General features: G+C 28.3%; 1 protein-coding gene across 2 annotated transcripts in view; it reads right to left on the bottom strand.

The window, feature by feature from the left end:
* Window positions 1-17,288, bottom strand: part of LOC100207782 (dynamin-like GTPase OPA1, mitochondrial) — a 97,253-nt gene that overhangs the window by 63,460 nt on the left and 16,505 nt on the right. For both annotated transcript variants that reach the window (XM_065792394.1, XM_065792395.1), the window contains exons 2-3: window positions 13,261-13,381; window positions 970-1,047 (exon numbers count right to left, since the gene is read on the bottom strand). In XM_065792394.1, coding sequence (XP_065648466.1) covers window positions 970-1,047; window positions 13,261-13,381 — 199 coding nt within the window. The remainder of the gene's footprint in view (window positions 1-969; window positions 1,048-13,260; window positions 13,382-17,288) is intronic.

Genomic DNA, 17,288 nt, shown 5'->3' with positions numbered 1-17,288 from the left:
GCTTGTATAAAAAGATTTACTTTTAAACTTAAAATAGTTAAAAACCAACTCGAAAATCAACTGAAAGACATTAGAAAGCTTGATGACGATCATGATAGAAGGCCAAAGAAGTGTTTTGATAACGATCTGTTAGATTACTTCGTTGACAAAGTAATCTTAAAGATTACTTTGTCAACGAATCAAAACAAACTAAAATATCAAAATAAATCAAAACATGAGAACTAAGTTGAAAATTCAAAATAGTTAGATTTAAGATTAAAGTGATTTGACATTTTGCGATCATTTAATGTTTATTTATTTTTTTCACGGATTGCGGTGGTTATTTAGTCGTATTTTTAGTAATTTTGTATTTTGTAGTAGCCGTTTACAAAATTGTAAAAAGATTTTACTTAATTACATACTTTACTACGTACTTTACTTTATTACTTTATTACGTACTTTACTTACATACTTTTTATTTTATATTTATAATATAAAAAAATAAATATGAAAAAAAATATGAAAGAGAACTGTTTTTACAACAAGACACATTTAATGGAAATAGCAATAAGTTCTTTTACTTAATGCCAACGGTATTTTAAATCAGAATTCAAAGTGCCTTAAACATCATGTTTAATGAGATATTATCAAATTTATTGCAACTTTTTAATTTTTTTATTCATTTTTGTTTTAGGTACCTCAAGGAGACCTTGCAGTCTTGCCACAGAGCACATGGAAAGAGCATTTAACTAGGAAGCTCATGCCTCCCTTTTTACCAATAGAACAAAATATGCCCAGAGCTTGCTTCAAACCCTGGATCTCTTGCTTTTAAAACACAAATAAACACTGTGCCACTAGCACTTTTTTTTTAGTTGCCAGCTGACAACCCTGAAACTCTGAATATTACAAAAAGTTTGTATAAATTTTTTCCCTGGCTAATACCTTGAAAGAGCATAGAAATACTTAAAAAATAAAAATCAAATAAAACACCTGTTTCAATAACATCTCCAACAACTCCAAAAATTAATTTACGAGCTGCTTCAAAGATGGAATTTAAATTCTCAGAATCTAAATGGTTAAAACAAAAAACAATTATTAATAAAAAAAAAAAAAAAATCAACTTTGTTTTGATCAAATACTCTTATCAGTCCACTTAAACTTATGCCACATATAATTAATTAGTAACACAATTATCTTTATATAATTAGTAACACAATTATAATGTAACGATAGTTATCATTACATAATAATTGTGTGACATAGACAAATTGGGTTATATAAAGAAATTAAACAAAAATACAAAATATGACTCATAAAGAAAGTTATTTTTATTATTTATGATTTGTAGGTGTTAAATTAAAAACCTCATTATCAAAAATTTGACTGTTAAAAGAATGCTAAAATAGATGCTGTTAAAAGAACCCATAAATAGGGAGAAAAGTTGTATTAATTACATGAAGAAAAAACAAATTATGAATAACTTTAAATTACCAAAAAAAATTATTTATTAAAATATAGATAAAAAACTGCTCAGTTGTTTTCTACCTTCACATTTATGCTCTAGGTCTTTAAAAAAATTTCTCTTAAATAATAATAATCAGATTTATCCACAGCTATTGTAATATGCCAGAATAATAATTTAGTAAATACTTGCACAGATGTGCAATAAATAACTATTATTAATAAAGGTTTTCTGATGGATATTGAGAATTGATAATAAAGTATGATATTATTTTTTCTTATAAGTAACTGTCCATAGGAAGTATATTCCAATGTTTTTGACCGTAGCACAGTGGGTCAGAATGCCCATTTTTGTGCTAAAATTATTTTTTTATTAAATATTATTAAATTTAATATAAATAACATACTTAGAGCTTCTAAACATATTTGTGACTAAAAAAATGATTTTATTAATTTTTTTTTTTTCTTAATAATTATAAATACAGCAAAAAAAATTTAAAAAAAATGCATTTTTTCACATCTTATCAACTCAATTCAAACACAATCCACAGAATAAACATTAAAAAATTACATTTTACTGTTTTTAATAGGTACACAATCTTATGAAAAAAATACTTTCATGTCAAACTCATTCAAACACAATTTACAACTTTAAGGCAACCATCTATGTCTGCATATATTTAAATGAAGTATTTACAAATTTACAATGTTATCTCCTGATAATAATAACTCCAAAACCTCAACAGAAAAGTCTTTCTTTTTTGAAGTGCAGGTTTGCCTCAAAGATGCTATGACAGGATCAGATGAGCATAAAAATCTTTTCAAAATGTCCTCATTTGCCATACATCTTGAAGCTTTTCGAGCATGACGTTCACGAAACCGTTTGAAAAATTTGTTTGTTGCCTCCTGTGCTTCTTCAATCATCATTCCAATTGGCAGTGAGATTCTATTAATGATGGCTGGGTCGTTTGTGGAGGCTTTGTGGCATGTAGTACCATGGGTACAGTTTCACAAACAACTTTGCAGTTTCTGAACACATCATGGTAAACTTTTGAGTATTTATTTCATAGCCACTTGATATGCTTGACAAAATAATGTGCAATTTTAAAATTAGTTCCTTATTGACACCTGTTATATTTGCAAAAGAAATGGCATCAGTAAATGCTCGTCGAGAAGTGTTGCCATCATTAGATGTACCAGATCCTCCATACTTTGGTTGATCAACAACAAGGCCCATCTGTTGAAGAAAAGCTTGTTGGATGTGAGACTTTGTTTCAGCAACTTGTGCTTTGTCTTCTGCTGTTCTTGCTTGCCACTTTTTGATAGGCAACTTGTAACCAATATGCAGAAAACATTCAAAACATCGAATCCAGCAATGCAGTGTAGATAAACCATACTGCAAGCCTTTTGCCTGGTAATTTTTTACTATGCTGAGATCAATGCTGTTCATCTCTTTTGGTGAGCATCCACAAATAGAGCAACACTGACTTGAGTTAGTGGCCTCAGATAAAGCTGTGTGTACTTTTCCATCAATCATTGTTATTTCAATCACATGCTTTACTTGAAGTACTTTTCCATTGTTTAATATAATTTTTGTACAATTTAAATTCCTTATTTCTTCTTTTAGTTGAGCTTCTTCAGAGATTATAATATCTTTAGACTCTTTTTCAAACTGAAAACGCAAAGGGCGACAATACAGAGTTGATGATGGTTTTAGGTTTCGCCACAAAGTTGTCTTTTTTCCACCGGCAAATGAGCTCAAGTCAAGTGGTACTATCTAAGTTAAAAACAATGACTCTTCTATTTGTATATTATGGATACCATCTTTAGACACTGTTTGCTTATAGACACTTTGTCCATGTTGAGCCATCAAATCCTGCCTTGTGTCTTAAAGTAGCAAATATGGTTGTATCACCAGCAACTGTTTCAATAACTTCATTCTGTACTTGGCAAAAAAATCATCTATCTCTATTTCATTTGGATAGCAAGATAATTTTGCTGCCTTTAATATGTGATATGAAGGATAAAGTTCACAGTTTTTTCTCAAAGCAGCATTTCGATGTAGTTGATATCCATCTTTGGTCATATTTGTATCTAAAAGTAAAGCTAGAGCCTCATTGCCAGAGAGTTGTTGAGATATTTTGTTACTATTGTCAAATATTCTCTTTACTGCATGTACCTCATCAAGTTTATTTTCTTTTTTAAGAGAAACTTTTACTGCAAAAAGTAGTTCATTCGGCGAATGCCCATGTTGTAGAATGTTGGAATGCCTGTACTTTGTTCGAAGTGAACAGTCATCAAAATTCTCAATTGAAGGCCTGCCACGTGTATCTTGTTTCACAGGAATATCAGTAAAAACATCAATCTCTGTCTGAAGCCACTTTTTATGCTTTTTTTCGAAACAAATACGGTTACCTTTTAAGTCCTGCCATCTCTTTCTTATATGAATTAGCAATGTTTCCAGCTTAGGGTTAGGGTTTACCAGATTCATACCATTGATAACATCCTTTAAAACACCATGGTCAGAGATTTTTAATTTATTTTCTAGCATGTAGATATATATATCAATGTATTTCATTTTAACCTATAAATTCTAAAATACATTCATTAGAAATCATTCAAATGACAGTATATTTATGCCTAAAAGTTTAAAGATGATGTGTTTTATTTATAATTAAAAAGCCAAGTGATTAATTAAAAATTAACTAATTAAAAAAACTCATGATTTGTTTGACGCGGGCAAAATTTTAGTTATAACCTGCTATCTAAAAGTTAATTTGTGGGCAAGGTGGTACTTTGTTGAAGCTAAAACTAACTTTAAATTATAATATATATACTTAGTAAAGATTTTAATGCATTTTCAGACTGGAGGATATTGGAGGTTTTTTTAATTAAGTAAAGTAAGCAAAAATTTACACTAAAAAAACCTGTAAAAACACATCATCCTAAAAATTAAATAAAATTTCTTACTTACAAGCAAAAAATTTGCAGGGAAGTTATTTTGTTTCAAAGAGTATCAATATATCAATATATAAAAATATATAGAATTATAGCGCAAATAATTTTAATTAAAAAATAGTTGACAGTTTCTGTGTAGCAACACATATATTTTATTAAACTTTATTTTAAAACTTACAAATCTGGCAAAAAAAAATTAACTTCAACAGGCCATAAAAAATTTAAAATAAAAGCTAGTGACTAAAAAATATCTTTTTTTTAAGCTTGATAAGTATGGAAAACAACTATTACCATTAAACCTACGTTGAACAAAAATTTTTTTAAATTTTGGCACACCTTGACCCACTGTGCGTAGTGCTCAATTACCAAAACTATAATACAAAAATAGAAAAACAGCTATATATGCTTGATTACCACAAAAAAAAAAAAAAAAAAAAGCTTGAATACACTAAAACTAAAATGAACTAAAAACATTGTAGTTTATTTTAGTTTTAGTGTACTTTTTAATGATGATGATTTTCTTTGATTTTCAGCTATGTAAATTTTTAAATTAATGATAATTTTGTTGATAACCTATGTTCATCTTAAATGTCAGAGATTCTGCACAAACTTGAACAGACTGCATTTTTTAATAACTCACAACTTTTACACATAAAACTCATGATAAACTTCAAGAGAGCTATGGATAGTAGTGGTGACAGCTTTTTATGCTTAAAAGAAAAATCTCCATAACTAAGTGAGGTAAAAAATTAAAAAAAGCATATTTGTTGACACCTAAATTAGGCAATCAACAAAAGTTGAAATATTTAAAGAAAAGTGATTTAGAAAAACCTGTTTGGAAATCTTTCCTGAAAATGAAAATTTCATGAATATTTAAAACATTTTAATTTTGCTTCTATTACCTTTATCCTTGACTTGAACATAATTAGAATAAACATTCACATTTGTTTAACATATACATGAATTTAATGCATACATGTATTTAACATATGCATGTCTTTAACATATACACAATTTACTTATATGCATTACTGTTTTAGTTAAATTTGACACTCTGCTAACCGTATCTTATTTTTTTTCTCATTTCAAGACACAAAAAATTTGTTGTAGTATTTTTTTTTTTAAAGTTATCCATATTCTGTAATAAAAAGTATCAGAAATCCAGCCAATTATGTTTTAATGGAAGTTTGTTCAAAATAGAGAAAGCATTTTATAATGAGGCTATAATTTAAGAAACTTTGCACAGAAAGTACAGCAAAAACAATATTTTTATCCACCTAGATACTTACCACATAATATCTCCATTGAATGGCAAAGACTAGTGTGTTGTTTTTCTCTACATTAAGTACATATACAGACTGTGCTTGCATCTTTCAGCATATCATATCTTTGATGCAAAATAGGACTTTGATAGAAGAAAAGTTTGATAGCAAGAATCCTGATCAGCCTTAAGAGTAAATCAATGTAAAAGTAGGGCAAATAATCGAAACTTTTCAGTCACCCTCTCAGATTTCTTTTAAATTTCAACCTAACATGAAAAAATGTAAAGTTCAAAAGTTATGATGTTTTGAAATTCAGCCTAAAATGCCCTTTTTTATTTGTTTTTTTTTCCACATCTGCCATTATGGACTTTGTAGTAGTACTTTTTAATGGATAATTTAAGGTCTAGTAGAAGAATGTGGCTAAAAATTGGTACCTGACCATTTTTGAGGCTGCTGAATGCAAAAATGTAGAGAAAACAATGTAATTAAAATTTTTTGATGGTTATTTTTTAAATTTTAAAATGGTCAGTCAAACTTTTTGTTCTGTTACTATGGGTTGCCCTTTTATTAACTATCAGATTTGCCTAACTCTCATGGATTCAATTTTTTTTATCAATGAAGTGGGTGATCCTAGGCTATCTTTATAAAAAAGATGGTTTTGGTTTGTTGAAGAATAATTTAGATCATTTAGTCATTTTGAAGCTTATACAAAAAAATTCCTTATTTGGACTCAAACTCTCTATTTTAGATTTTTTAGCAATAATTTAAGTGTAAATAATTTAAGTTATAGTTTAAGAAACTGACTGAAAATTGGTACCAGGTTATTTTTGAAGATGCTGAATCGAAAGTAGAAAAGAAAATAACTTAATTCAAAATGTTTGATAACTGTTTTTTATTTCAAAATGGTCAAAAATTACTTTACCATAAAAAGGGGTAAGGTTTTCTGTAATTCCTGGAGTTTCCTGAATCTTATGGATTCAGTTGTGATGTGTAAAAACAGTTTTTTGAGGTTAGTTTTGATATATAAATAAAGTTTTGTGAAGTGAATTGTCATGTAAAAATATAATTTTGCGACATCTGCTGTTATGTATAATATAGTTTTGTGATGCCTGCTATGTTGTATAAATATAGTTTTGAAACACTAGTTATATAAACATAAAAACTATTTTAATTTTTGATTAAATAGTTATTGAGTCTTATTTGGTAACTCAGTTTCTCAGTAATGGCAAACAGCCAACAGTGCTCCATCAGAATCAAGCAAGAAAGCCAATTTCATCTCGCAACATATACATCCTAGCTTGGAATCAAATCTTTTAAAGATATTCCTGAATATGAAAGAGAAATATTATTGTAGAGAACTGGGCTATCAATAATCAATGTCAAATCAACAACTTTTCTCCATTATAAACATGTTTATTTGAAGTGTTATGCAACTAAATCAACAGGGTGCTGCAATCCATTTAATACTCATAACAAAGTTATAAAAGGTATTTATAGTAATTACAACTTTTAGATTTGTGAAAGTGTTTTGCATTACAATAATGAAATTCTTGGCCAAATTCAATTTTAACTATTTTAACCTAATTTTTAGGTGACTTCTGAAAGTGCACTATCAAATGCTATACAACTTTAAATTTTAAATGGCTTTATTAACATTTAATCCATTTTAAAAGGGTTCTTTTTTTAGGCAGTCTTCGCGAAATCAACTTGGATACACCAAAGTACCTATGTAGTTAAGGCAAATTCGTAGTGCCAGGTGAAAAGCTTTGCCCACAATGCAGACATAAATTAGCATCAAGTAAAGAATCAGAAAACGAGTTGGAGATAAAATTACCTGAAGATAATATGGAAAAAAAAATTATACTGGAATCAACAAGATCATTGCTCAACAGTACTTTGTGTGAACTTGAAGTGTCTCCTCTAAGAGTTCTAAAAGGCATCATAGCATACCCTGATGTAGTTGAATGGCATCGAATCAGCAAAGATGTTATAGAAATTGTAACTTTTTTACTGTGACAATGAGTATTCAAGGCAAATGCCCAGAAAAAAAAGACTTAAGTTTTGGGAGAAAAAAAATACATGTCAAAAAAATTGATTTTGTGTAACTTAGAGGAGCTCTATGTGGCATTTAGGATAAAGTACCATAAAATTTGATTTTCTAAATTTTGCAGTCTTTAGCCTGAATGGTGCATTCTTGCTGGTCTAAAAGGTACATACTCTGTTTGTGTGTGTACAATACACCAACAGAAAAGATTGTTAGCAGCAGAAAATCAAAAGTGTGCATGATTCACCGATGCAATAGTTGTCCTGGCATACAAGCTGACCAAAATTATTTCTAGCAGTATTTCATACAAAATGATGATCCAAAAGACCAATATGATAGTGATGAAGATAAACAGTCAGTGGATTTCAAACAGTGGACAACGACAGATAGAACTGAACTATTAACAATAAAACTTCAATTATATGAATTCATAGATCACCTGTGTGAAAAACTTGATAAAATTACTTCTCATTCATTTATAGCAAAATCACAGTCTAGCCTATCTAAAGCTTTACTAAGAAACAATTAGTATTGAGAAGCTATTGCACTGGCAGATTTTGCAGAGAATTATACTTTTGTAGTAAAAGATGAGATACAGAGTTACCATTAGAGCTAGAGTCAATGTTCTCTTCATCCAGTTGTCATCTACTACAATAAAGTGAAACTGGAAATATTTTCTTTTTGAGTAACTTTAGATGATTTGAATCATGATGTTGGATTTATCAATGAAGTTATGCTTAAAACCATTAATCATATAAAAACTCAATTCTGTTTAACAATTACAAAAATTCATGATTTTTCTGATGGTTGTGCAGGGCAGTATAAAAACTGCAAACATTTTTACAATTTATGTCACCAATTAATGTCAAAATTTCTTTGTTTGTTGCATTTAGAATTTCTTTACAACAAGCTGTGGGAAATCTCCATGCGATGGAATAAATTAAGTTGCACTGCTAAAAGGTTTGTTGCAACTGCTAGCTTGCACAGTTCAACCACAGGTCAAATACTGTCTTCTCAAGCAATGTTTGAATACTGTCAAAAGTCAATCAATGGGATTATGTTTGTGTACATCACTCTGAAGAAATGGAGTTAGTAAGAAATAAACTTACTGATAGACTTTTCATAGCAATTCTAACTATTCCTGGGACAAGAAATTTTTATTTTTTACCTTCTCATTTAATTACAAAAATGAAAAGGGTATCAGATGATGATTGTCGGATGATAATTGTTGGGTGCCAAAAATGAATATCATTTCTCTCGTTAAAACACAATCAACATCTTCTGGGCATCGGTACCACATCTCAAAAAAAGATGAAACTCTATTTGAACAGCTTTTATCTTATCAGTGAAAGTTAATTAATATTTTACTTTCATTATTTAAATGATATCAACTTTAATTTTAGTAATATTGGGTTATTTCTTTTAATTTTTATTTTTGAACTTTTTTCAATAAAGCAGGTTTTTTAGTATTTTTCAAAACAGTTTGCATTTTAGATTCTTATTTTTTAACACAATACTTGAGCATGCAACCTAAAATTTGAGCATGCAACCAATATTTTGAAACAATATTTAATAATTAGACATTAAGTAATAATGTTAAGTTAAATTATCCATAATTTAACTTAACATTATTACTTAATGTCTAATATCCATGCATACTTTTGAAAATATTGATTATAATTATGCAAGTTATGCAAAGCAATATAATTTTTTTATTTTCTTTCAGAGACCTAAACTTTTCTGAGATCTATTATTTCACATTTAGAATAAGGCAACTCCAGAAATAATTGAAATGTAGCCCATGGTTACAAAACAAAAAATTTGATTGTTGATATTTTAAAATTAAAAAATTATTCTCAAATATTTGGAATTGGGTTATTTTCTCTTCATCTTTGTATTCAACACCTTTAAAAATGGTCAGGTTCAAATTTTCAGTCATATTCTTCCTATAGAACTTAAATTATTCACACAAAATGTATCGCTGTAACCTCTATAATAGAGAAAGGAGGCCAAAAAAAAGGATTTTTTAGTCTAAATTTTAAAATGATACATCTTTATTATGCTTTAAGAAACCAAAACCAACTTTTTTATAAAGATAGCCTAAGATCAAATACTTCATTTGAAAAAAAAATTGAATTCAAATGACTTAGGCAACTCCAGGAGTTAATGAAAGCGCAACCTATGGTAACAGAACAAAAAATTAGTCAGACATTTTAAAATGATCAAAAAATTTATATTTTATTATTTTCTCAAGATTTTTGAATTCAGCAACTTCAAAAACGGTCAGGTATCAATTTTTAGCCACATTCTTCCACTAGATTATAATTATTCATTAAAAAACAAATACTACATAACCCATAATGGCGGATTTCGTAAAAAAAAGGAACATTTTAGATTGAATTTCAAAACGTCATTACTTTTGAATCATTTGAATTTGGGAGCTCAAATTTTCCATTTTTCCATGTTTCATTAATACGTAGCATTGGCTAAAATTTAAAGAAAATCCTGGGGATGACTGAAATGACTGTCCCACTTTTACATGGAATTACCCAAAACTGATATATTTGCTCAGTTTAAAAAATTTATGATTTACTAACTACTAGATTTGTTAATAATATAATTTAATCAATTTAGTTAATATTTTCTATATCTCAAATACCCAAATTGCTTTATGAAAAAATTTTAAATTAAAAGAAATGATAAAATAATTAAAATAAAAATCCTTAAAAAAACTATTCAACTGAAACTAGTATTAATGGTTGTTTTGAGTAAAACTTACAGTTAAATTAGCAAAAACCAGAATTAGAAAAAAACTTATTGATCTAGTTTAACAATTAAAGATGCATGTTTTTTTTTTTAATGTTATTCACCTCCCCAAAGCCAAGTGGGCCACTACAGAGGAAGAGGCTACATTACTCTCGTTACAACCATATCTCAACTCTCTAACTCTGAAACCTCACAAACCTCAATGACCAAGGTTGCACCAAGAATTAAGTTAAGAGCATTACTACGAGAATAGTGGGCATCAAACTAAGAACTTCTTGCTTATGAACCAAGGGGTCTACCACTACACCACTACCACATTTCAATTAATTTATATAAATGTAAAGTAAAAATTTTAAAAACAGTTAACAGGTGAGATATCACTGACAGCTGTCTTCTGATGAAAGATTTGGTTTAAAAAAGGTTTGGGATAGGGTCAGACACAATGGACCCGGAGAAAGTCTATAAAAATTATTTATTTAGAAAGCCAGATAAATTTGTAGATGAATTAAAAAAAATTTGTTTGTTGCTAATTTCTAAGTGATGATATGTAATTTTAAAGTTAATGAAATTTCAAATTTTTTTTTATCTAAAAATATTAGTTAATTTGAAAGAATTTCATTGAAAATAATTTTACCAACATGCAAATTGGTAAACAGCTTATGTAAAAGTTTTAATTTGGTATGAATAAATTAATTTAAAATGTGTTATTTAATTTAATTATTAGTTTTTCAAATTTAACTTATAAAGGTAATTTTGTTGTAAATTTTTGTTGCTTTTAACAAAAAAAAAAACCCACAATAAACCTTAAGTTTTGTCAAAAGTACTATCTTGCTTCTACAGTGGCATACATTATAAAAATTTTTAACATTTCTTCTTTTAAAAGACTTTAAAGGGAATTAATTCTTTCAAGAATATATTCCAAAAGTTGAACAGTGAAACAGATTTTTTTTTGCTTCAAAAGACATCTATTTTCTAACAACCAATGAATTACTTGAAAGGAGAAAAAACTGAATAAGTCATGTTTTGGATAGGAAAAGTGTTCCTATTCAATACAAAGAACTTGTAAGAATGACAATTGATTCTGTTTTAAATATAATTAAAGATTCTTTTATTCCAGTAAATGGTGATGATTTTTAAATTAAAAAAAATTTCAATGTGTTTTGAAATTTTAAGGATGGCTGTGAAAGAGCAGGGCAACTAGCAACAATTTAATTTTAAAAAATGATTAAAAGGAAATCAAATATGTTTCAATATGGTTTTATTCCCCTGAAATTAGTATGAAATAGAAATAGTAATTCATGACACGTGGCAAGATTCACCAAATGCATCAAGATTGTTACACCCAGTATTTTTACAGAAACTAATCAAGATTTGCTAGATCTTGTTGTACTTACTACTGATAATAGCACAAGATAAATTAAATGCGGAACAAATGTATTTTCAGTTTGGCAAAAAGTATCTATATGTCAAAATTTAAATTCGAGATACAATGAATGATTTCAAATTTAAACAGTTGTTCAAATTTAAAATCATCAGCCGACTAGGAGTTGCAGATTGTATACTTTGCAAAATAAAAATTACTGTATGGACAGATATTGAGAGATTTAGTGAAGGATTCTCGATTGATTGAAAGAAAAGAAAAATAGATGTTGCACAAAAAATTAGTTAATGTGAAAAGGATTGATCAAAAAACCACAAACCTGATCAAAAAACTTGAGTAACACACAGGGTTATTACTACAATAAAAAAAACAAATTGCAACATATATAATCACAATTAAAAATGCAACACATACCTTTCTCGTAAATTGTCACGCAATATGTGTGGCAATTTAACTAAGGATGGTCTAAAAGCATATTTTGAAGAGGTATTTTGATATGCTTGAAAACCTTATTTATGATTAGTTATAAAATTGTTACTATTTTTTTACTGTTTTTCCTTTTTATTTTTAAATTTAAATATATATACAATATCAAATGATTTGAACTCTTTCCTTATAATTTTATTATACTAACATTATATTAGATCCAAATTTGATAAAATACAAATCCACTGTGTCAGATACTCCAGGTCAAGACTAAATCCCAAAATGCCTAAAATAGTATAACAACTTTTTGATTAACAATTAATATTTAATCATAATTCCTTAACCCTGCTGTTTCAAAAATCTTTGATTTTTATAGCAAATCTAAACAGGTTAAGAGTCAGAGGGGTTAGGTAAAGCACAAACCTAACTCATTTTGTTAAAGACTTGCAAGTTCAAGTCTAAATAAATCAAATCTTAACACATCCATGACTGGGTCAAATCTGGGTCTCAGCATTGACCAATATGGGGTTGCATGTCCATTTGACATTTAAAGTTACCTTAACTTATCAACAATTTCATTTACAAAATCAGGTAATTCAAATTATAATCACTTGTATAATCAACTTGTTCAATGTATAATCACTTGTTTTAAAGCAATATTTGATAAAAATGTCATTGACTGTATTATAAAGTTTGTTATAATCATATAGTATGTCTAATTATTTTCATTGAACACTTTTAAATTTGATCAAAATAAATGAGTATACTTCAAAAAACTATTCTTCTTAATAATATTCAAAATAATTTAAAAGGAAGCTAAAGTTCATAGAACCACTTTTCTTAAAAAAAAAAAAAGACAACAACATAATAGATATTGTACAATTGTAACAACATTGTAGAATAAAATTGAAGTTTATAAGCAATAACACAATATTTATAGCAACAACTTATAACAATACACTATAAAATAACAACAAACTCACTTTCTTTAACACGAGTTTCAATGCCTAAAAAAAAGCTTCCAGGATAATAATCATCAATCCATGATATGCTAGGAAACTGATCCTGAAACTCTACCCACTTTTCTTTCCATTTTTCATAAGTCTAAAAAATTAACTGCTACTTAATTATTGCTAAAAATAATAAATAAATCTATTTTTATGATAAAAAAAAAACTTCACTAGCATAACTAATAGTTGTTTCATATAAAAGTAACTGTTGCATATTTAAAATTAAAACAAAAGAACTCTGTTGTTACTAGAAATTAGTTAAATTATTTTTGTGAATATCTTAGAATTAGAACAAATATACTAATGTATCTAATTAACAAAGACATTGGAATGTAATGAAGGTCCTACCACCATAAATAGTAAATATTAACAATTCTGTTCATTTAACTTTTAATAGAAAATTGACTATTTTCAAAGTGCTTCAAAGTGCCTTTTAAATAAAAGAGTTAATTAGGGTAAACTTAATGGTTAAAAAAATATAAAATTAAAATATTTACACCCATTAAATAAATTACATTTACTCAGAATTACTTATGTAAATTATTGTTTAAAAATAACTAAAACTTAACTAAACTAAAAAAGCTTAATAAAACTAACAGTTATCGCAATTGTTTTTTTTACTCTTATTAAAGTCGCAGGCCTTGGCAGGAGTAAATAAGTGCAAGAACGGAGAAAAGCTCTCCTAAAACAAACATAGCAAGCCATCAAGTTGCTCCTCTAAACAGCTTTTAAAGAGAGCTATCAGTTTTTTATCTATCTATTCATTAAAGGGATCCCAAACCTCCAAGACATGTTGTGTTCACACTAAAGAGAATGATAAAAAAAAAATGTTTGGGCAAAATTTTTTTAATTAAAAAGAAAAGAATAAATGAATACCAAGAAAAACTAACTTTTTTATTTTAGTCGAAGCTTGCTTTGTCTGTTTAATTTTAGGCCTAAAAGTCAGCGTAATATACGTTGCAATCTACAGACTTGATAATTTATTCAAGCGCGTTTTATTCCTGAGAGATTTAGTACATGACAGGTAATTCCATGTCAAATCATCCAAAAAAATCAAAAAATGTCACCCTATGTTTGGGATTTTGCTAATTTTTTTATATGTTATATGGTTTATGAAAATTAAGAAAATTTGAAACCTCCAACCCCTTACGGTTCTTGAGATATTTAGGTTTCAATTTTCTTATTTATGCTGACTCAGCATTTTTTGCAAAATGTATTTTTGTCATTAAATAGCAATAATTAATGGACGAAATAAGGTATCATTCTGAAATTTGGTACATAGACAATCTTCCATATGGCGGATACAAATATTAAATTAAAAAAAATTTTAGACCACGTTAAGTACATGTAAATTGAATAATAATGGCATTTATTTTGGGGTATTTTGACGGTCAAATTTGTGATGTCACCTTGATAATTCATTTTAGGCATTACTATAACTTACAATATAGGTATCAAACTTCACTATTAATTAAAAATATATTATTGCATTTTTTGACTTTTCTAAATTCAGCCTTTCAAGTAAAGCTGAGTTATAAATGCTGAGTCAGCATAAAATTTATTGCTAACTTATTAATGAAAAAATTAGCTATATCTTAATTTCTGGTTGTAAAAAGTCATTTTCAAAGTCATTTTGAAGGCAATAATAGATGTATATAAATATAAATTCTAAATTTTTTGTACCTGGGGTAGGCCCCCCCCCCGCCCTCCCAAAAAAAACGAAAATTTTCCTAATTTTGTAAAAAGTTATTTTTAAAGTCATTTTGAGAGCAATGATAAATTTTTAGGTATTTATAAATATTTAGTGGGGTAGGCTTCCCCCTCACCCGCCCTACCACGAAAAATATATATATATTTTGCTAATTTTGTTATACCAATAAAATAAGGATTGCTTTCTTAAAATTTTTCCATCAAGCTTTTGGATGCCAGCTAGGTTGGGGGTCGCAATTAGGCCTATTACCAAATCTTTCCAAAAATGTTTTAATGAAAATATATAAAGACAAGTTACCAAGAGATTTTTATTTGTGTGGCCAAATTGTGCTAATTACACATACAATTATATTGTAACTATATTTAAAAAAATTATATACAAGTATAAAAATAATGACGCAATAAAAACTTTTTCTAAAAATCTTGATTATTTTGTTCAATAATTTTTGCCAACTCAATTTCTGAAATTTTGTATACACGACCATTTGTTGTAGATGGCGGATCAATGGTACATAAAATATGATTTGATGGGACCCAACACATATCTTCTCGTGCAGGCCAAGAAAAACTTGGACTGGGACCATGTGGGTGCATAAATTGAATTTTATAATCTCCTTCTCCTTCATCTTTTTTGTTTATAATTCCAATCCACCAAAAGCTGTCATACATGCAAGCTACATAGTCCATATGATTATAAATAACTTGCTGCACAACCAGCTCATTTGGTATCTGCACAAGCTTAAATGTCTGAACATCAGTTTGTTGACTCATCCTTTTAAAAGAAATTGTATATTTATCAATTGGTATAAAATGGTGAAAGGATCTTGTTCCTGGCAAGGTTCTTCCCATAGTAAACCTTGGTTGCAATGATGATCGTACTTCATTTATTTCTATTTTATAAACTAAAATAAATTGAATGTTTTTTATATTGGTTACACAAAATTCAAACATCTTATCTACCTCCAAAATCTGTCCAGTCACTGTTCTTTTTAAACTAGCTTGTGCAGTTAATCGTTTTACTGTGCCGCCAATGCCATCACAAGCAGACTTACCATGGCTAGTAGCAAAAAAAACCCATTCAGCATCAAAATCAAAGTCTTCTTTGTGATGACAAAGATTAATAAAGTTTTTAAAGTTTTTATATTGTACTGCACATCCATCAGTGAAGTATTTAATATTACTAATCTGTAGAATGTTTGTCTTAATGTAATTGGTAATGAGCTGTTGTATTTTATATACAAAGTATACATCATGCTCAGTGTCATCAGAAAGGATGCAAAATGACTTTAATAGTAGTTTATCATTTGATTTATAGTAAATAATAATAGGGTGAAGTGTACATTTTGGTTTATTCCAATGGTAACTTTGCACCTCATCCTAAACAATAAATTGGAAGTTCTCTGCAAAGTCACCCAATACTATACACTCATTTTGATTTAATAACTCTTTACAGTCTTTGAGGTACTTGGCTTGACTTTTAGCTATAAGTGAATGAGATGTTAATTTATCTATTTTATTGCATATAAGGTCGATAACATCTTCAATATTAATTTTTTGATTGATCAGCGTAGTTCTATCTGTATGCTGCCATTGGTTAATTGTTATTTCTTTATCGCTGTTGTCAAACTTTGCTGTTAAGAATTCTTTTAAAGCAGCAATACCAGGGCATAACGGACATCGATGTAACATGCACTCTACATTATCCCTATTGCAAACAATCATTTCCATCAAATCTCTATAGTCTTTGTCAATTTTAAGAGCATCAGTTAACAACTTAACATTCTGATGATAGGTACAGACACAAACACAGTGGGTGCCAGACGAGTTTGTGGTTATACACCATCTAGGGCGAAGGCTGCAAAACTTAGAAAATCCGACGTTTAAGTTAGAATGTTGGAATTTAAATGCTACATATAGTTCCTTTAAATTAATCAATATTAGTCTTTTTTGCATGTGTTGCCTGTACCCTATACTCACAAAATCTTTTTTTCCAGGCAGCATTCGTGTGTACTCGTCACTTTGATAAAAGCTATGAACAAGATCAATGGTTGCGTGGGAAAGCGACTTTCCTTTTTTTGATAATGGTTTATGCAAAATTCCATGTTTTTTTTTAGCTTTTCTAGCTTCTCGTACTAGGTAATTAGATACATTAAAAAATTCTGCAGACTTTGCGAGTGACCATGATTCTGGAGTTAGTGTTAATATCTGAATTTTTGCGGAGTATGATGTCACATTTTTTATCTTATCTTTCAATTCATTTAAAAGTGAGTATAGATCGTCAATTTGGTTAT

The sequence above is a fragment of the Hydra vulgaris genome, chromosome 03 (genome assembly GCF_038396675.1).
Source record: "Hydra vulgaris chromosome 03, alternate assembly HydraT2T_AEP".
Taxonomy (NCBI): Eukaryota; Metazoa; Cnidaria; class Hydrozoa; order Anthoathecata; family Hydridae; genus Hydra; species Hydra vulgaris.
This window is presented reverse-complemented; position numbering and strand designations above follow the sequence as displayed.